General features: G+C 36.5%; 1 protein-coding gene across 1 annotated transcript in view; it reads left to right on the top strand.

Moving 5' to 3' along the window:
• Positions 1 to 22,733, top strand: part of PolG1 (DNA polymerase gamma, catalytic subunit tam) — a 117,551-nt gene extending 94,818 nt beyond the window's left edge. Inside the window, exons 21-24 of the mRNA XM_090376447.1 lie at positions 1,899 to 2,013; positions 12,595 to 12,846; positions 18,328 to 18,445; positions 22,636 to 22,733. Coding sequence (XP_090232573.1) covers positions 1,899 to 2,013; positions 12,595 to 12,846; positions 18,328 to 18,445; positions 22,636 to 22,733 — 583 coding nt within the window. The remainder of the gene's footprint in view (positions 1 to 1,898; positions 2,014 to 12,594; positions 12,847 to 18,327; positions 18,446 to 22,635) is intronic.
• The last annotated feature ends 294 nt before the right edge of the window (positions 22,734 to 23,027 follow it).

Below are 23,027 nucleotides of genomic sequence, written 5' to 3'. Positions count from 1 at the left end.
TCGTGGACTAATGTTATTAGTGGAGTACCTCAGGGTTCAGTGTTGGGTCCATTGTTGTTTTCTGTATTTATAAATGATATTGATGATGGTATATCAAGCTTAATATCCAAGTTTGCAGATGATACGAAGGTTTGCAGGGTTGTTAAGGACACTAATGACGGTACGCTGCTGCAACAGGATCTTGAAAGGTTGAGCAAATGGGCTGAGAGGTGGCAAATGAAGTTTAACATTGACAAATGTAAAGTACTACATATGGGAAGCAGTAACCCCAGAGTGATGTATCAACTCTGTGGCACTACACTGACAGTGGTAGACAACAAAAAGACCTGGTGGCAATTGTGCAGACAGATATGAAGTTTTCCGAGCATTGCAGATGGTCTGCAAGAGTAGCTCACAGTGTCTTGTCAATGATATACAGGAATTTTTCTAGCAGGGATAAGGAGGTGATTATCCCCTTGTATAAGGCAATGGTCAGGCCACACCTTGAGTACTGTATACAGGTCTGGAGGCCTCATTTTAAAAAGAATGTAGAGCTGTTGGAACGAGTACAGAGTAGGGCAACAAGATTAGTGAATGGAACAAAGGGTTGCTCTTACAAAGAAAGGCTTAAGTTTTGCAAATTACAGTGTCTGGAGACTAGACTCAGAATAATTGCCTGAGAGGGCATAAATTCAAATTGAGGAAAGATGGTCGTAGGATGGATGTGCAAATGGTTGCCTTTAGCCAGCGGGTGGTTGATTGCTGGAACAAACTTCCATCTGTCGTTGTGAAAGTTGATAGCCTAAATAAATTTAAGGCTGAGCTGAACAAGTATTTGGAATGAACAGAGGGAGTGAAATGGGAGCAGGTATTTTTTTTTGGCTGATGCTGCATAAGCTTTCTTTCTTGCATCATATTCCTCTAATAATGCTAAGGAACTCTTCAGCTGGTGCTGTAATTAGCCAACCTAGGGAAGAGGAAGTACAATTTTGCATATAAGTTATTCCAGGCTTTTCAACCCACATAACATGCTATGTACATACACATAATTATACATACACGGCAATATAGATTTAGTTGCTAATGTACTATAAATAATAATAACATATAAATAAGTTATATAAATAACAATCATGTGATCCAAAAATTTTTTGAAATTTTTCATCACTAATTATCAGTCTGTAATCTTGGCATGAATAATAGTACACAATGCCTGGAACCTATAACAAAATTTCCCCTGCAGTTAATTAATTATATGTAGATATGCTTTAACTTCAAAACAACTATATTTTATGTTAATGTGTGCTAACTTCAAAATGGATGGAGTGCAGTAAAAACTTTTGAAGTGAAATTACAACAATCATTGATGCTCACTTTGGGCAGATGTCAGCTGAAGAACTAAATTTGCTGGTTTTTAGGCGATTTGCCAGATTTCACTCATTTTCCTAAAAATAACCAGAAAACTGAATGCTGGATATGAGAGGTTCAGTTGTAGCTCATGATTCCTATGTTTTGTTTTATTGATGCAGCTTAACCTGTAATTTAAAAATAAGTGGGTTTTGTGTGTGTGTGTGTGTGTGTGTGTGTGTGTGTGTGTGTGTGTGTGTGTGTGTGTGTGTGTGTGTGCGCGAAGCATTTTATGTTTCATATTCTGCAAAAATAAATATATACTATAGGAAAAAAATTCCTGAATACATATTCAGTTTCTAATATAATCTCTCTCTCTCATTTCCTTATTGTTTAGGTTACCTTTCCTTTAACTGCAAGTTGATTTGTACGAGTTATGCATATTTTGGAGCATAATTTTATATGATAAATCTTTTTCTAACCAAGCAGAATAGTTTGTTTCCTAGCTCTCTTTTCGCTTATGATTTTATATTATCCTTGAATTTTTTTTTTTTTTTTTCTTGATTTCCTAGTGAATCTCACATGTTCAATAAATTGGAGGATATTGCTCATAGTGCTGAACCAAGAACACCTGTATTAGGATGTCATATTAGTCGTGCATTAGAACCAAAAATTGTTGATAAAAATGTAAGAATTTGGTTTTATTTTACTGTGTTTATCTTTTTTTAAATGTTATTGCTTATGTTCTAAAAAATAAGCTCTTCATAATGAATTTTGTGATTTTTTTTTTTTTTATAATTTTGTGTGGGTCTGGTGCCATATGCTAGATATGTTATAGTCCTGGTATCCAATACACCATAAAGTCTTTTCAAATAACAACTGTATATGAAAATAGCCATTTATTCATCTAAATTGTGTGTGTGTGTGTGTGTGTGTGTTTTTATACAGTGAGTATTTATATTAATGGTTCTTGGGTCATAATAATCCCAAAATTTGGGTTCCACTGGCCACAAAAGTTAAAAACGTTCAAGTGTACATTTTTAAGGAAATATTTTTTTATTAATTTAAGGAGATTTCTACTTTTTAACTTATTTTTTTAACATTGTTCACTTGTAGCAAACACGTTAAATGCTGTTAATAAATCTGATATAGTATTATTTTTCAGTTGTATATTTATATATTCATCGTTTTTTTAAGGGAACACCCCCTAAAAATCCATTGGCTTATGTGTTTGCCCTCCCTTTTTGCTGTTATCTCCCAAAAAAGTGTAACATAAAATAGGGATACATAAATTATTATTATACAGCATCAACCAAAAAAAAAATACTTTTCCATTTCACCCATCTATTCATTTCATTGAAATAAAATAAACAAATAAACTACCTGTATGCACACTATACCTTTCCTGTTGGCCTCTGAATTTCCCCAGGCTATCAGTCTTGAATATCTCTAGAGATAATGATATTCCGATAATTAAATTCTGAATAAAAGAAAACCGTTAACCTAATCTGAAGAGTAATCATTAATCACAACCTTTTGCATTCTGCCCTGCAGAAACCCTGAGATTCATCTGAGAATCATACATGTGATACTGATAATTCTTACTTCCACAGTAACTTCTCATCAGAGACTAAGCTGAGTGCATTGCTGAAATCCAAATAAATAATGTTGAAATTATTTCCTACATCCAGCTCACAAGTGACTCTGTCAAATTAATTAAATATGCTTTCCCTTTACAAAACTATGTTGTGTTTCCTTCAGAATTCCATTTCTATCTAAATATTCCTATACTGCACTCGATCATTGATTCCATGATTTTCCCCACCACTAAAGCCAATCTGTTTGGTATGCAGTTACCCACTTCCCCTTATACCTTGCTTTACAATGGGTTGGTGGTATACTGCACTTCTCCAATTCTTTCGAATTGGAGAAGTGCCAGTTGACGTATTTATTGACTATCAGAAAATAAATGAACTGCGACTTCTGTAAGCAGCGACTCTCCTTCCTGATTCTGAATTAGAAATAAACAATACTCTAATCCCGCTTGTCATTACTGTTAGATTTCTGGGACTGATACAGTTGAAGCTCTTTATAGGGACCCTCTTTTTAACTTTCCAACATGTTATAACATCCTGTGTAGTGGGTCCCGGCCAATTTCTTATTAACCTAATGCTATTTTACATTCAGTATAACGACCTTGAAAATAAAAGGATTTCTCTATAATGACGATAAATTTCTACCTCTTAATCTGAATTTTCACTTTCTTATTACAATATTTGCATTTAAAAATGACAATGCTTCAAATATATTGATTAATCGCAGCGTGACTGTGAGAAATCATTTTTTAAAATTTCCCATACTCTTTTCTCACAGTGCGGTAATCAAATGTACATCGACCAGAAGTCAGTTACAGTGTATGTTTATTGGTATGGCTCCAAGAAAGCGGATAGCTTTGCTAATTGCAGAAAATTAGGATTTTGCAAGCTGTAAATAATGGTGTGCATTCTGACTGACATTACCAAATAGTTACGCATTCCTTAGTGTACTCTGTTCATTATCCTGAAAGATCAGAAAAAGATTGAAAATTTAGAGAAATCTGCTGCTGCGCAGGGTAGAATTTGAGCACGAAAGGCGAAGTATCTGGATCTTGAAACGGTAATTTTGAAATGGCTAATGATGAAGCGTGCAAAAAAAGTTCCTTTAGGCGGTAACCTTTTAAAAGCTAAGGCTGAATTGTTTGCCCATCAAATGGATATTGAAGAATTTAAAAGTTCAGATGGATCGTTCCAGAAATTTGACTCGTTGTGGCCTATCTTTCAAAAGAGTGTGTGGTGAAAGTGCAGCCGTGGACAGAGACCCTACAAAGAAATTGAAGGAAAATCATTTAAAAAATGTTTTGCTGACATACGACTACAATGACATATTCAATGCTGATGAAACTGGACTCTTTTTTAAATTGCTACTGGATAAAACACTTACATTTAAAGGCGAGAAATGTAGTGTTGGAAAAAAAGGCCAGACAAAGGATTACTATTTTACTAGCAGCAAACATGACTGTCACACAGAGAAGCTTCCTCCTCCTTTAATCGTTGGAAAAGTCCAGAAGGCCTCAATGCTTTAAAGGTTTGAAGACATTACCAACTATGTATTGAGCAAACCAAAAGTCATGGATGACATCACAAATCTATGAAGAATGGATCGGTGACTTTGATTGCAGGATGAGTGAGAAGAATAGAAAAAATTTGCTATTTGTGGATAACTCCACTCCTCATTGTCAAGTAAATGACCTATGTGCAATCACTGTCAAGTACCTACCACCAAATGTGACATTAGTTCTTCAGCCACTTGATCAAAGTGTAATCCAGTTTTTTATGAAAAACTACCGAAGAAGGCTATTAAAATGGTGCTGTCTTGAAAGCAAAAATTATGCAAAATCAACATCCTGCAGTTTTGCATGCTTCTTCCTCTATTAATTTAATACTGTAATATATATATTATCAGTAAGATTATACTACATTGTATTAGTAGAATTACATTAAATATTCAAGCCTTTACTTGTTTTGTTGGAGATTTTAGGAACAATCAGTATAATGTCCTTCCAATATAGCAACCTTTTTCTCATTCCCCTGGAGGGTTGTTATGTAGAGCTTTGATTGCAGTAGACAGCATGCTAAATTTCCATGGCGCCTCCGTAGCCAGGTGGGAAGAAGCAGCAGTGTGTAACGCACGCTTCTTGATTAGACCGGGGTTCGATCCCGTCACCACCAAATACGGGGATGCGGAAAGATCAGGGAATGATCACCGCATATTCCCGGAGCAATATGGCCTTAGTTGCTAATGCTCCTAAAAACCAAATAACTAACAAACAAGCTAAATTTCCAAGCTCATCACTCATTTAAGAACTATTTGACTGACTAAAGCATTTGAATGTACTTCGATCAGTCTCATCCATGTCATGGGGAACTGATAGGTATACATTACTTTAATCTGCACACTCATAGATTGTGTTGGTTATATTACATGTTTATAGATTACAGCCACTCCCCGACTTAGGGAAATTCGACTTTACGGAAGTTTTTGCTGGCAGATGCAAACTTAAAAAAGTTTGCATCTGCCAGCAATCGTGGAAAAGTATTTTGCATCCCATAGAAATAAATGGAGGTATCGCGAAAATATTGTAATGTGAACCCAACAACACGTGGTTTTTTTTTTTTTTTGGTAATTCATTCCAAGACCTCTGAAGTTGAAATTTTCGCCATATATCTATCTAAAAGGTCATTTTTATAATGGATTGCACTACACTTTCATCATTATCATATGTTCCATTATAAGAATCAGAAATAGAAAGGGTGCAAGAATGTTTGCTGATGCTATCGAGGCAGTGTTAGGTGGGTCGGAAAACTGCTAGATTGGGGGGATACAAGGACTAATAGATTAACAGCAGCCGCTGGCAGAGGAGAAAGTTATTCTTGCACTGCTTCTATTGGAATGAGCAGCAGGCCTGGAAAATAAGATGCAGAATATTCAGAGACTGCTGGGAATCATGGGGGTACAAGTAAACACATGGGTTGTGTTAGGGTGGCTAAGAGGAAGAACAGGTGCATGTATACTTGCGTGTACACCAATGCTAGGAGTTTAGTAAATAAATTTGATGAATTTGAGGTATTGCTCAAAACATCAAAGGCAGTTATTATTGGGATTTCAGAGACGTGGTGTCACACAGATATAAGGAATGCAGAACTGGAATTTGGGAAGTACAATGTCTACAGAAAGGATAGACAGGATAGGAAGGGAGGAGGGGTTATGCTATTAGTTAAGAAACACATAAAATCCAAGGAAGTGAAGCCAGTCGACATCGCTGGACAGTGCAGTGTCGAGTCAGTTTGGTGTGACATAAGCATTGGGAGATCAAAATTGAGAGTAGGAGTGTGCTATAGGCCTAATGACTCTGATGAGTATAATAAGAAACTGTACAGAGAAATAGAGTGGGCCAGTAAATCAGAGAGTCTTATAATGGGGGATTTTAATTTCCCAGATATTGACTGGAATTTGGGGGCTGGTCACTCACACACTAGCAAGGCTTTTGTGGATTTATTGGATGATTGTTTTCTACATCAGCATGTTCGGGAGGCAACTAGAGGGGGTAATACTCTTGATTTGATTATCAGTAGTGATTCTTCATGCATTAAGAATCTGCAGATAAATGAACCACTAGGTGGCAGTGATCACAGTGTTCTGAAGTGGGATTTACTACTCAAAGAGGTAACTACCATTAGGGGTAAAGGGAAGGGGTATTGCTTTCGTAAAGGTGACTACGATGGACTGAGACAGTATTTAAATTCTATACAGTGGGATCAACTGATGATGTTACCAACAGCAAGTTCAAAATGGGAAGCATTCAAAGAACTTATCTTGGAACTAGGCTTTACATACCAACTAAGAAATATTGTTCAAGGTTTAGGCCTAAATGGATGTCAGATGAACTAATGAGGCATATGGCAGAGAAGAAAAATGCATGGGATACATACAAATTAACACGTGACACAGAAGCCTATAATAGATACAAGTTGATCTGTAACCAAGTTACAAAGGAGGTTAGGCAGGCGAAGGCAGATTACGAGAAATCCTTGGCAAGGGATGCGAAGAAAAACAGCAAAGAGTTCTTTACTTATGAAACTCTAGAAGGAAGGAGATGAATCAGATTGGTCCACTTGATATCGATGGGTCAACTGTTGATGATCCTGCTCAGGTAGCTAACAAACTAAATGAATATTTTGAATCGACATTCACACATGAGGAGTTATTCAGCGAGGGGAATACCAGAGGTGTATTCAACTCTGGCAGTAAGCTAGAGAATCTTGTAATAACTGAGAGTAAAGTGGAGGAGAAATTGTTGAAGATAAACACAAGAAAGGCACCTGGGGTGGATGGGATCTATCCAGTTATATTAAAGGAGGCAGCAAAGGAAGTAAGCAAACCCTTAGCCATAATTATGAGAGCTTCCTTGGACTCAGGGGAGGTACCCATGGACTGGAGATGTGCAAATGTGACCCCAATTCACAAAGGAGGATCAAAGGCTGACACAAGTAATTATAGACCTGTGAGTTTAACTTCTGTTCCCGGAAAATTAATGGAGGCACTGGTTAAAGAAGCACTACAGGATCATCTAGACAAGACTTCAGTTATAGCTCAGACACAGCATGGTTTTGTTAAGGGGAAGTCTTTCCTGACCAATTTGATTGGATACTATGATGCAGTCACAAAAGAACTGGATGCAGGGAATAACTTTGATATTATATACTTGGATCTTAGAAAGGCTTTTGATACTGTTGCACATGGAAGACTGCTGCACAAATTGGAGCAGTGTGACATTGGAGGCAAATTGCTGCTATGGATAAAGGGGTGGTTGAGGGGGAGAAGACAGAGAGTGGTAATCAATGGACACTGCTCATTGTGGACTAATGTTATTAGTGGAGTCCCTCAGGGTTCAGTATTGGGTCCTTTATTGTTTTCTGTATTTATAAATGATATTGATGATGGTATATCAAGCTTAATGTCCAAGTTTTCAGATGATACAAAGGTTGGCAGGGTTGTTAAGGGCACTACTGACACTATGCTGCTGCAACAAGATCTGGAAAGGTTGAGCAGATGGGCTGAGAGGTGGCAAATGAAGTTTAACATTGACAAATGTAAAGTACTACATATGGGAAACAGCAACCCCAGAGCAATGTATCAACTCTGTGGTACTACACTGACAGTGGTAGAGAATGAAAGGGACCTGGGGGTGGTTGTGCAGGCAGATATGAAGTTCTCTGAGCAATGCAGACGGGCTGCACGAGTAGCTCATGGTGTATTGTCAATTATATATAGGAATTTTTCTAGCAGGGATAAGGAGGTGATTATTCCCTTGTATAAGGCAATTTGGCAGGCCACACCTAGAGTACTGTATACAGGCCTGGAGGCCTCATTTCAAGAAGGATGTAGAGCTGCTGGAACAAGTACAGAGAAGGGCAACAAGATTAGTGAATGGAACAAAGGGGTGCTCTTACGAAGAAAGGCTTAAGTTTTGCGAATTACAGTGTCTGGAGACTAGGCACCAGCGAGGTGATCTGATAGAGGTGTACAAAGCCTTGAATGGTTTGAGCATGCCCAATGCTGATGGGATTCTTCCTCTTGCTCAGAATAACCACCTGAGAGGGCATAATTTCAAATTGAGGAAAGACAGATGTAGGATAGATGTGCGGAAATTTGCCTTTAGCCAGCGGGTGGTTGGTAGGTGGAACAGACTTCCATCCCTTGTTGTGGAAGTTGATAGCCTAAATAAGTTTAAGGCTCAGCTGGACAGGTATTTCGAAAGAACAGAGGGGTGAAGTGGAAGTGGTTATTTTTTATTTATTTATTTTACTTTATTTTTTTTTTGGCTGATGCTGCATAAGCTTGCTTTCTTGCATCAAATGCCTCTACTAATGGTAATGCTAATGCTAATCACTTTTGAATGCCTTTGTGATATTTTTCTGGAGGTCACTATCATAAAACAATAAAAACAATTTGCACTTTCTGGTTTATTGGTCTTTTCTGTTAACACAGTCTGTTATAAATGGGTAGTAAACTCAATCTCACTGCATTTGCAATAATACCGATAACTGTAATTCTGTGTGTTTTTACGTTACGGTATTATGGTGAAATGAGTTCCCCTTCACTGAAATCTTCAATCATATAAAAAACATAAATAAATTTTCAGAATCTTCTCTTCATTCCTATTTACTTATTACAATGGTGAAGGGAAAGGGACCAATGTAAAATGCAAGTGCTGGCAGTGCTAGGAAACGAAACAAAATTGATTTAGAAATGAAGATGATTAAGAAGTACAAAGCAGGACAAAGTTTGTCATCTATTGCATGGAATTAGGTCTCTCTGCTTCTTCAACAGTGAATACTATTTTAAAGTACAGTGCGCATATAAAAGAACATGTTAAAGGATCAATTTAAGGTCAACAGTGATCACAAAAGCATTCAGGCGCTATATCGAAGATGGAAAAGCTTGAATGGCAATTGGACTGAAGTGCCCTCGAGTCCAATGGCAATTCAAGCAAAAGCAAGAAGTCTTTATGAAGATATTAAGGATAAGTATGGCGACCCCCATGCCAAGTTTGTGGCAAGCAACAGGTGGTTTAATAGGTTCAAGCATCACGCTGGTTTCCAAAACATTAAAGTATGTGGTGAAGTTGCCAGTGCCGATTCTGCAGCTGGAGAGAAATTTTTGGTGTATTGGGAAAAAAATCCTTCTCACAATCTCCACAGCCCTCAACTTCCACAGCGGCATGCTTATCAGCTAGAAAGTTAATTCTGGCAGCGATGCTTGAAAGGTAAAATTTGCTGACATTATGCCTGTCTCCTCTCTCTTTTTGTAATTTTATAGTTTTGTACATTTTTGTGATTTTTTCCTGCACATGAGATGAAAAAATTGAATGAATAATTCTATTTATATGTTCATCAAACATTTCTTTTTTGCTTCAATTAAATTCAATCAAATTTGCAAGTGCTGCATAAGCATTTAGGGAAATTCCAACTTACATAAAATTCGAGAGTTCCATGGAACACAACCCTTACGTAAGTCAGGAAGTGGCTGTACAGAGATTACATATTGATATCAGATTCTTTTAATTTCAATGTTTCTTTCTGTAAATAGATTTAATTATTTTGGCATTTTTATTTTGTATTTTTTTTTTCCCTAACGAAAAACAGTTGCAGAATGCAAAATTTTCAGTAACAAATACAGTACTGTTAGCATTAGTTGAGGCATACAATGCAAGAAAGCAAGCTTATGCAGCATCAGCCCCAAAAAAAAAAAAACCCTCCCATTTCACCCATCTATTCACTCCAAATGCTTGTCCAGCTCAGCCTTAAATTTATTTAAGCTATCAACTTCCACAACAAGAGGTGGAAGCCTGTTCCTGCAATCACCTACCAATTGGCTAAAGGCAAATTTCCGCACATCTATTTTACAACTGTCTTTGCTCAATTTGAATCTATGCCACCTCAGGTTCTTAATCTGAGCAAGAGGAAGAATCCCATTAGCATTGAGCTTGCTCAACCTGTTCAAAGCCTTATACACCTCAATGAGATCACTTCGCATGTGCCTAGCCTCCAGGTGCTGCAGTTTTTTTCTACTTAAGCTTATCTTGGCACAAGCACCCCTTTATTACCCTCACCAATCTCATTGCCCTTTGTACTCTTTCTAGCAACTCTACATCCTTCCTAAAATGAGGCCTCTAGACCTGTACACAGTATTCAAGGTGTGGCCTGACCCTTGCCTTGTACAACGGGATAATCACCTTGTCCCTGCTAGCAAAATTCCTATATATCATTGACAAGACTCCATGACCTCCTCTGGCAGCCCATCTGCACTACTCAGCAAACTTCATACCTTACTGCACAATTACCCCCCCCCCGCATGTCTTTTTCATTCTCCATTTCCTTGAGTGTAGTACTGCACAGTTTGTATCTTTCTCTTGGGTTACTGCTACCTATATGCAGTACTTTGCATTTGTGAATGTTAAACTTCAGTTGCCACTTCTCAGCCCATTTGCCCAACATATCTATCATTAGCATTAGTTGAGGCATATGATGCAGGGAAGCAAGCTTATACAGCATCAGCCAAAAAAAAACCATCCCATTTCACCCATCTGCTATTAACTTCCACAACAGATGGAAGTCTGGTCCAGCAATCAACTACACGCTGGCTAAAGGCAAATTTCTGCACATCTTTTCTACAATTGTCTTTCCTCAATTTGAATCTATGCCCCCTCAGGTTCTCAGTCTGAGCAAGCGGAAGTACCCCGTCAGCATCTAGATCCATTTGCAGTAATATACTGTCCTTACTGTTGTTAACAACCCTACCAATCTTTTATCATCTGCAAACTTGGATGTTAAGCCTGATATACCTTCATCAATATCATTGATGAATACACAAAACAACAATGGGCTCAGCACCGAACCCTGGGGAACTCCACTAATAACATTAGTCCACGAAGAGCAATGTCCATTGATTGCCACTCGCTGTCGTCTCCCACTCAACCATCCCTTTATCCATTGTAGCAACTTGCCCTTAATGCCATACTGCTCCAATTTGTACAGCAGTCTTCCATGTGCAACAGTATCAAAAGCTTTTCTGAAATCCAAATATATGATATCAAAATTATTTTTTGCATCCAGTTCCTTTGTTACCACATCATAGTATCCAATCAAATTGGTCAGATAAGACCTCCCTTTATCAAATCCATGCTGTGTCTTAACTACTACTGCAGTCTTGTCTAGATCAGTGGGGGCCATATGGCCCCCAAGTGGGCCATGCCATATTTCTTGAGGGGCCACAGGTAAAAGTCATAAAATTGGGAGCCATGGACACTGTTAAGTGGGCCACAAAAAGTTCAGTTCTATAATAAAATTATTACTAATATAAAAAAATAAATTAGTGAGATCCCCAAGAATCTCACAAACTAAGGGACGATAATATTATCATAATATTTTTGTTAGCCGTTAACATAATTGCATATTGTGAATAAACAAAATGTTATATGAGTAAAAATTCTCTTATAAATAAAGATTGTAGTTAATAAAGATTGTAGTTAATATTAATATTACTTATATTATAAACAAATAATATGTGTTTTAAATAAAAAGTGCAGTTGATAAAGTACATATTTAATATAAATATTACATTTATTATAATTAAACAATGTGAGGGGTGTGGCCACAGAGGTGAATGAAACTCAGAAGTGGGCCACGAGCAAAACAAGATTGGGAACCACTGGTCTAGATGATCCTACAATGCTTCTTTAACCAGTGACTGCATTATTTTCCCCAGAACACAAGTTAAACTAACAGGTCTATAGTTACTTGTGTCACCTTTTGAACCCCCTTTGTGAATTGGGGATGCATTTGTACACCTCCAGTCCATGGGGACCTATGTAATTAGCAGGAAATGTATGAAATAAAAATTTTAAATGTAAAAATAAATAATAAGTACTTTTTAAACATACAAATGAGAAAATAATTTTAAAATATGATTTATTGCATTTCATAATGACATGCATGATTTTCCTACCATTGAATGGTACACATTAATTACTTATTTTTAATATGGCAGAAATGATCCAGAATGCTTTTGTGGTGTATTTTGGCTGGAAGATAGATTTATAATAAAAGTTGGCAGGTATACATTCACTCAGATTGTATGTGTCTTATAAAGTATTTTGATATTTTTCAGTTTATGACAAGCCGTGTGAACTGGGTGGTTCAGAGTTCTGCAGTAGATTATCTACATTTAATGCTTGTTTGCATGAGATGGTTAATGGAAGATTGTGGCATATCTGGGCGCTTCTCTATAAGCATTCATGATGAAGTTCGATATCTAGTGAAAAGTGAAGACCGCTATTATGCTTGTCTTGCTCTTCAAATAACTAATCTCCTGACTCGGTCTATGTTTGCTTTCAAATTGGGTATATATGATCTTCCTCAGGTAATGAGTCTCATTTCTTTATATTTTTTTCTTTAAATTTATTTTTTAAAAAAAAATTTACATTTATGCAATGACTTTAATGGGAGTGGTTTTTTAGGTTACCAGAATACCTGTGGAAAATTTGCCAAAACTGTTTCAGAGAAGTAAAGATTAATATCAAAGTAATTAAAAAAATCCTCTTCCTCACCTCCTTTGCTGCTAGTTAAGGTGTCAGTGGGACAGACTTTGGTAATAAAATAACTAAAAATGCAATTTGATAATTGTTGTCAACTATGGATACTTCTTATTGCACTGATATATGATTTACTCTTGCTCATGCATGACTTTCAGCATTATGTTGAAGTCTAGTGCTGAAAGCCATGCATGAGCAAGTGCAAAGCATTATGCTAAAATCTAATTTGATTCACCAGTTAATCTGTCACACTCATGTTGTCTATCTATTTCTTCCTGCCTTGCAATCCTTCGCCTTTTGCTGTTTTTCTTCTTATTTAAGCTGCTTTTCATCACTCTGCCAAGCTCTATGTTGTTTCTTTCACTGTTGAGCTTGTCAGCAATGTCTTTGAAAAGCAGATTATCCTGGAATTTTTTATTTTTATAAAATTAAAAAATGAAATAACAGAAATTTTGAAAATCGGTTGGGAAAAAAAGTAACAGAAATTTTGAAAATTGGCTCGGATTTCACCAAAACTGTTTCAGAGAAGTGAAGATGAATATCGAAGTAATTAAAAAACTTCTCCTTTGGCTCCCTTGCTACATGCTGAGGTGTCAGTCAGATGGACTCAGGTAAAAATGCAATTTGATAATTTTTTTAAATGTAAGACTATATCTTCCTTAAAAAAAAATTTAAATTATTACAAAAAGTTATCTGGACCTGGAAACTGATAAGTAAAGTTGTCCAGGAGCATGAACACCAATTTCGTTGAAAGTCTGACCCTGAGATTTATTGATTGTGATGACAAAAGCTAAGAAATTGGTGGGTAAAGTACCTGCCCGGCAACCCAAAGGTCGCGGGTTCGATTCCCGCCTCGGGCTTGGATCAAAGTACTGCAAAAACCTTGGGAGGTGCAATATGGCCACAGAAGCCGATGCGCCAATAACTACCAAATCAATCAATCAATCAAGCTAAGAAATTGTCTTCTTTTCAAAGCAAATGGCAAGTTAGTTTCACTGGGACTAAATCAATTGTCGGGATTATCAGTCGGAAAATTTTTTGCATTTTTTTTTTTTTTCTTAGTTTTACTGATAAATTAAACGTATTGCAAAAAAGAATTGGGTCAAAAGCTTGTTTAGCCTTTGAGTTATTCAAGTTCAAAGAGTTCTGAGCATTCCAGACATTTTTATTTATTTATTGTGTTTCGTGGCTCAACCAAACTATGGCAACACCACATTGCAAAGTGCGAAGGTACCATGCTGATAAAGGCCAATCATTGTAGTAGCACTGGATTGTAGGCCAGCACTAGAAGGTTGAATATAAGCATTGATGATAAAATATATAAGGTTATTGATTCTAAAATCATGGTAAATAGATGCCATTTCATATCAAAAGTTTGCAGTGCTGTTGTGAGTGAGTTGATTGAATTGTATTATAAGTATAGAGAATCCTGAGGCATTCAGCAAGGGGGGGATAAAGTTTAGGTTAAATCCATGGTGAAACAATAGATATGTTAACCAATTATTTGATAACTAAATTGTAGAGTCACGTAAAGGTAGGATAACATTGTATAGATCAGTAATTTAAAAAGAAGAATTTCAGGATGAACTTAGTCAAGAGCTTTAGTTACTTCTAAGAATAGATAATTTACTTGATTACCCTTTTCTAGATTTACTTGAATAAAATGTAACAATGAGAAAAAATTGGAGCATATTGATCTATGGGACAGAAAAGCAAACTGAAATACAGTACGTGGGTGGGTAAGCAGATGAGCACTCAAATTTTCGAAGGTAGCAAAGATGGGTAGAAATGACCAAGATGGATTCGTAACTACAAAGATCAGATTTATTTCCACTAATTTTGAAAATGGGGTGTTTTGAAAATACTGGAATATGCTCCAGAAGAAAGGCAAAAATTGAATAAAATAGTTAGAATTGGCAGTAAAATCTGAGCATTTTTTAAATAATATGATCCATAGAGTATTAGGATTTGACATTAACATAAATGATAAAGAAATAACAGAAATGATAAAGAAATAAATAAAAAACCCTGGCCTTGAAGGACTTGTACAAGAGCAGTGTTTATTTTCTCATTGTACAGTTAAAATATCATTGGGATTAAATTAAAATGAATTGAACTAATATTTAATATCAACTGTGAACTGAGAATAGTGGCCTGAAACAGAATCACAATTCAAGGAGAAAGCTGAGAAAACATGAATGAAAAGATTAGCATTTTTGATAGGTGAAGAAGAGTTGGAATGGTGCTTGTAAGGTGAATAGGTATGTGTTAATTAGTCACACCTTTGAAAAATCACCAGAGTGGTTTGATCTTTAAATTATGTCAGTCTTAACCATTAGATCTGAGATTTGAAAAGCAGCACAAATGACATGATTCTTGATAAAATTTGTGTAAGATTGTTATGAGCCTAGTAGACAGACAACCTTTTCACTTTTAAATGGAGCCAGCTGCTACTGTAGATTTTGTCGTGAAAATAATCATTTTAGGAAGTTTACAACAACAAAAAAAAAAAAAAATATGAAATTATTAAATTTGAAATGAGATATGTTGTGCTAGTTGTAATTGGGGGGAAGGGGGGGAGCTAAGAAAGTTTTAGTGCACCCATCTGAAACAGTGCAAGGATGTTTATAAAACTCAGGAGACAGAGTTGAAAATTAAATGTAACATGATTGGAATATGGTTAAATAGAATGGTAACATTGTCCTTGTGACATATTGAAGAAATAGATATTCACTCAAGACAGCCCATGTGTCTTATGTGTAATAGTTATTTTCAAATGAGGCTGTAAGATCATCAAGACTTTTAGATAACTTAAAAAAGGAAACATCCTGATAAAGTTGATCAACATATCAAATATTATAAAAATTTAAAACAGAATTTTGAGCAATGTAACACTGTTACTTACGTATTTAAGAAGAACACACAAACAAATGATGGAATGATTGCATCTTATAAAATTGCAGAAATCATTGCAAAAACTGGTAGGCTCATACAGTTGTTGAGACTTTATACGAACCACATTAGAGACTACTTTCAACAGTAATGCATCAAAATCCTTTCAGTATTTTAAAAGCATTGCTATTGAGCAACAATTCAATTCGAAGACTAATCAATGAAATATCAGTTAACATTGAAGAGCAGCTAATTGACAAACTAAAAATGAGAAAATTTTCTGTTCAGATTGATGAATTCCAGTTACTGACAATAAGGCCCTTCCAATGGCATACGTTCGTTATTTTGAAGATGATTATAAAATACAAGAAGAGATGTAGTTTGTAAAATTTATAGAAACTGATTGTACTGGAGCATCCATTTTTGCTGCTGTAAAAACATGGGTTGATGAAAAACAAGTACCATTTGAAAATTTGGTATCCTGGGCCACTGATGGTGCTACCTCCATGTTTGGAGAGAGGTTTTATAGCCCACCTAAAGGAAGTATGTCCTGAAGTTCTTGCAATACACTGCATTGTGCACTGACATTATTTGGTTGCAAAAAATATTATTTTTTTGTTATTTTTATTAAAACAATCAATAAAATAAAGTTACATGGCAAATATGATTGCCTTTTCAGAAACTTTTGTGCCCAGGAGCTCACATCTGGTGAGTATGGGCTTGGCACACCCAGGGTCCTGAGCTGGATATCATCATTCTTCTCTTCTCTTCTCTTTCTTAGTGATTCCTTTCTACTTCTCTCTCTCTCTCTCTCTCTCTCTCTCTCTCTCTCTCTCTCTCTCGGCGCCTCCGTAGCCAGGTGGGAAGGAGCAGCAGTGCGTAGCACACGCTTCTTGATTAGACCGGAGTTCGAACCCGTCACCACCAAATACGGAGGATGCGGAAAGGTCAGGGAATGACCACCGCATATCCCAGAGCAATATGGCCTTAGTTGCTAATGCTCCTAAAAACCAAATAACAAACTCTCTCTCTCTCTCTCTCTCTCTCTCTCTCTCTCTCTCTCTCTCTCTCTCTCTCTCTCTCTCTCTCTCTCTCTCTCTCTCAGGGTAATAGGGAATTTTTTTTTTTTTTTTGGCCGCTGCAGCATAAGCCTCAGGCTTCCTTGCACCATATGGCTAATAATAATAAAAAAATTGGCTATCTTGTTAAAAATATATGTATTCAAGTGAAAAATGCAAAATTTCCAATGAAAAATGAAAACCAGATTATAAAATTTGGCAAATGGACAAATCTAAGATATGAAACTGAAGTGCTGTTTGTTGGCATCCATGATAAAAAATAAACCTGGGAATATCAAAATCTTGAAGAATAGTGTATAGCCATATTGAACTTGGTAACATAGCTTTATTGATTAAATCCTTCTAAATTGAACATCCATACTAACTTGGAGAGGCAGATGGAATAATCTGAAAAATTGTTGTCCGGCAAAACCGTGGATAGGATTAATTAGCCCTCTGGCCACCTGATTCACCAGTGGCGACTTACATGCAGCTTTTATCCTCCCTGGGTTCCCCTTTTGCTTGATGACTCCATTGATAACCTGGAGGATGCTTTGCCTACATCCTCCATATTTCTAGCTATACCCTCCCCTCTTGCATACATTCTGTACTCCCCCGGCTCTACCTTTTTTTTTTTTTTAGTCTGTCCAGGAAGCTCCAGCAGCCCTGGTGGAGACAAGCCAGAAAATAATGGGCAGCCTGGCTACCTCCTAGCAATGTGTGTGGGCAACGTGTGGCCCCCACCAGGCCAAATTCCAGGACACACAACAACCCAACACATTCAACACACAAACTTCATTGATAACCTGGAGGATGCTTTGCCTACATCCTCCATATTTCTAGCTATACCCTCCCCTCTTGCATACATTCTGTACTCCCCCGGCTCTACCTTTTTTTTTTTTTAGTCTGTCCAGGAAGCTCCAGCAGCCCTGGTGGAGACAAGCCAGAAAATAATGGGCAGCCTGGCTACCTCCTAGCAATGTGTGTGGGCAACGTGTGGCCCCCACCAGGCCAAATTCCAGGACACACAACAACCCAACACATTCAACACACAAACTTTCCTGCCATTTACCATAATACTGTATTTCTTCACATTGTACATACGGCGCAGATGTGGGAAACCACAGGTGGCACCTGACCCTAACACTATGCACACTATGTCTGGCAAAACTTTGTACCAGGGATGAACTTTCTGGGGCAAATGCCTGAACAATCACTATGACTATTAAAAATTAAATTAAAGTATGTACCAGTTTAGTTTTATTATAAATTAATAGTAATTTTTTTAAAATATAAGTAAATTTCAGTTATTTATTGGTTTCTTTATTTTTTCTAATTTTCTTTTGTTTCTTTTTACAGTCAGTTGCTTTCTTTAGTTCAGTTGATGTTGATACAGTATTACGAAAGGAAGTGAACATGGATTGTAAAACACCTTCAAATCCCTATGGTTTAAAACGAGGATATGGTATACCATCAGGTAAATATCATCATCATCTTATATTGGATTAATTAGAGAACTCAGATTACATGACAGATTTAATTTTTTATCCTTTTAACTTTTTTACTTTAATTTCCTTTACCAGATTATTTCCTGTGTGTGAATAGAATTCATTTGGAAAAGTTTGAATTCATATGAACTCTCCAAATTACTGACATTCATATATAGTAAATAATGTTAGTTGGTCTCCAATGATACATCAAACAGTAGTTGAAAAAACATTTACTTTGAAAATGTTTTTGCTAAGCACTTGCATTTTTATTTAAGATTTATCCTTTAGTGTGGAAAGGAGGAGGAAGAGACCTAAGGTATGGTAAAAAAAAATGAGAAGTGATAATCATAGGTCTATGATGTCAAATCATAGACTTATGTGGTGAATGTGATTTAAAAATCTTCAATACATGAAAACTGAAACCAATTACTGAAAGTAATTGGTTTCAGTTTTCAACTACTCCAGGTACAAACTATACCTATTAGACCAGGAGGGTATTAGGATTCTGAACAAAGACTGGAAAGTAAACTTAATGAAAAGGAAAAGAGAACAATGATGAAAAATAGCTATTTCTGAAGAAATGCATTCATGAAGTGGCTATAGAAGTGTTGGGAATGGAAGAATTCAAACAAAGGACAACCTTTTGGAGGGATGAGGAGATCAAGACAGTAGTACCATTCATATATAGTCGGGATTTTTGATGTGCCATTTTCTTCTCTAAAAGAGAAGAAAATGGCACATTTTCTTCTCTTTTGATGTGCCATTTTCTTCTCTAAAAGAGAAGAAAATGGCACATCAAAAATAGATAACTACCAAGATTTAAATGATTGGAAAGAATATAAGCGGATAAATAAAGCAAAAGGAAAGTACTAGAAAATGAAAATGAAGGATTAGAATTAGCTTGCAAGAGGATTGATAGTACAATAGGTTTCAAACACAGTAAAGAAGTATGAAAAAAAGGAAATATAAGCATATAGTATATAGGGATAGAACAGTGTGCTACTTATTATGAAAGAGTTAAAAGAAGAAAGACCAGAATTCAATCCACAAGATGATGCTCCCTACCAGATGTGACTGGTAATACTGATGGAACTACTAAAGTTTGGCAAAGAAATCATAAAAAAATTATGTACAGAGCTGATACAAGAAATATTTAATGGAAAAATATTCTGGCAGAATTAATGGAATTTATATAACATTGATCTTCAAAACAGAAAGTAAAAAAAGATGCAGATATTTCAGGGGAATTATCATATTAAATTCAGTGATAAGAATAGTGGGAATAATTGATTGTGAAAAAGAGAGTATAAAACACTGGGGGAATGATGTGGCTTCACTGCTGGAGAGCCATGTGTGAAAAATATCTTTGTCATTTGTCAGATTTTAGAGAACATATAGAACAACAGAAAGCTGATCTGCTTTGCCTTTGTTGACCTTGAAAAACTTTATGACAGTACCCTGTATTAAGCTGTTTAATACAGGATACACTGGAACATTTTTAAGCACTGGAACAAACAGGGATAAATGGAAATCTTATTAGGACTATCACCCACCATTACAGTAATAACCAATTCAAAGTTAATGTTGGCAACCACACTGAAAGGACAGAATTCATGGGATACCTGGTTCCTGGGCAACGTGATGCTCTCACCCTCCCAATAATGGATGAACCCACCGCTTGGCAGATATATGAGTACACTGCATTCGTGTAGATGGTAATTCAATGTCAGTATGGATAAACATCATCAGTTAACTGACTTTGAAAGAGGGATGATAGTTGGTGCCCGACGCATGGTTCACTCTATCGTGGAGGCGGTACAGAAATTGCACTATCCCCGTTCAACAGTATCAAGAGTGTATTGGGAATATGCCATTTCCGGAATAACATCTCATCGTGGATAGCGCTGTGGACAGAGAAAGGTGGTTATGAACGTGGCCATTGACATCTGTCTCACATTGTTTCAGTCAACCAGAGAGTGACAGTGGCACAAATCACCACCGACTTCGATGAGGGAGGTGCCAGAAATGTCTCCACCAAGACCATCAGGTGATCATTAGCTGCAATAGGTTATGGGAGCCGCCAGCCCACCAGAGTCCCAACACAGCACAGGACTCTATGCCTTAACTGGGCAAAAGAACATCGGCTTTGGATGATTGGAGATCGGTCTCCTGGTCTGATAAGTCCTGTATCCAGTTATTTCGAGAGCGGATGGGCGGATGCATATCTGGCAAAAACTGCACAAAGCTATGCACCCATCATGTCAACAAGGAACTGTTTGAGCAGGTGGATGGTTGGTAATGGTCTGGGGCGTGTTCAACTGGCACATGTTTGGACCTCAGGTATGTCTAGATACATGTCAGAACAGTCCAGGTTACACGTCCATCCTTGCAGACCATCTGCATCCCTTCGTGGTCATCATGCACCCACAGGGCAATGGACTCTTCCAGCAGGGCAGTACAATGCAACTCCACACAGAACCATAGTGACTAGAACATTTGAAGAGCATTCCACAGATTTTACCACCATGGAATGGCCTCCCCATTGTTCACTGGACATGAACCCTGTGGAGCAGCTTTGGAATGCTGTGGAAAGGTCCATTTGAGCTTTGGATCCTTCACCCAGGAATGCAATGGAATAATGGACAGCGGTGCAGCAAGCAGCAGGGATGGAAATACCTGTGGAACGTTTTTGTAAACTAGTGGATGCAATGCCTCGCTGCCCTTATCCAGGTGAAAGGCCCACCTGTTACTAGGTAGGTATCCCATGATTTCTGGCTACTCGGTGTACTTTCTAGAGCCTTTGCGTGCTCAGAAAAATTCAAGAAGAGCTGCTGTTTATCACAACTATTTATTACATTTGTTGAAAAGGAAGTAACATGATGGGAATTAAAGTAAAGGAAACTAGTCTATTCACATTTCTTTCTTTCTTTTCTTTTTTTTTTTTTTATCAGATTCTTATTTCAAATAGTAAAAAATATCTGAAAACTAATGAAAATTTACAGATATAATGGAAGTGAAGAGTATTGAGATACATACTCTATTACTCATAGCCATTTCACGTACAGTATTTTAATGTTGAAAATTGGCATTTTAGTAAAAGCATATTTCATATTGTAAAATACTGCAGTAGCTCATGGCGTTCTCTTTCACAGGCACACCATCAGGTGGCACGGCCAATCGACATTGATTGCAAAAGGCATACATGCTGATCATGTTTATCGGTCTACCATGTACCTGCAAAAGTGAATGCCACTAGCCACAGTATTTTACAATTTGAAATGTGCTTCCAGGAATGGAACTTGAAATAATAACATAACGTACATCTATGGGATTATAGGGTTCAACTTACGACCATTGCTCAGGAGCCAGTTAGGTTCTAGGAGTTGAGGGTCTGCTGTATAGCTTATTTTATAAGAAGTTAAACATAAAAATAGAGAAGTTAATGTGTACTTATTAGATCAGTAAACATTAACAAAAGTAAGTAATAAATGTATTATTTACTTTTGATTTCTATGATTGTTTTAAACTAGGTAAATTACAAAACATTATTGACATTAACAAATTTTTAACATTTGATTTTAACAGAGATAAATTTAAATATTTTGTAAGATAAATAAGGTAGTATAAAAAAGTTAATTTCAAAACAATGTTCTGTAATATAAATAATAATTTAAAGAATACAATATTGCTGGTGGTTGTAGAATCCTTGTGCTTCTACTAAGAAAGTGAGTAGGTGGAAAACTGATTCATAAGCTTAGTAATATTGAAGAGTCTGAGCTGGATGCCATGCCTAAGGCAAAATTTAAAAAAAAATTATTCCTCCTTTCCTTTCTAAGTTGCTCATGACTCCCATGAAGTCATAACCCACAGTTTGAGAACCCCTGTGTTAGATCATTGTAATATCTTGTAAATTGAAGACTACATTACCCGAAATGTGTGGCAACCAGCAAACCAATGCATTTATTTATTGTAGTCATGGGTCTGTCAGCTGCTAAACATGCAGAAGGGCAAGGTTGTTCTCAGTTTAGGATTTTTATTGCTATTGTCTTATAGCTTCTGCCATGCTTAATGCTAGAAAAGTTCAGTGATAAAAATTTTAAAAATTTTTCTGAAATCTAAAATATGTTTCGTCAGTTCATTCACTAAGATTTTCTGATTGCTATTTTTTTTTTTTTAGGTGAATCATTAGATATTCATAAGATTATTGAGTTAACCCAAGGTCTTCTGAAAAAGCCATCAGTAAGGGTATCGAAGCAACAGAAATTGAAAGCTTGATTATAAAACTAGTTTGGTATTTGTTTTCATTGAGCCAGAAAAGTTTCAATTTTTGTGTAATAGGAGTGCTATCTCCCACTCCTTTACCTTTTCAGCGGTACGTATATAAAACTACATTTTCATGTGTGGGTTTTTGGGAGTGCATACTTTTAAAGTTTCCAAAGGACACTTTAAATAATTCTTTCAGTAAATGAATTACATCTGTTATCTGTGTTTCCAACTAATTATAGACACAATTTATAAGATTGCAGTAGATTCAGAATTTGATAGAACTGAATCGAACAATTCATAAAT

Source organism: Mastigoproctus giganteus, chromosome 6 (genome assembly GCF_048544385.1).
Source record: "Mastigoproctus giganteus isolate SK-2022 chromosome 6, ASM4854438v1, whole genome shotgun sequence".
NCBI lineage: Eukaryota > Metazoa > Arthropoda > Arachnida > Uropygi > Thelyphonidae > Mastigoproctus > Mastigoproctus giganteus.
Note: the sequence above shows the minus strand (reverse complement) of the source record. Positions and strands in the feature narration are given on the sequence as shown.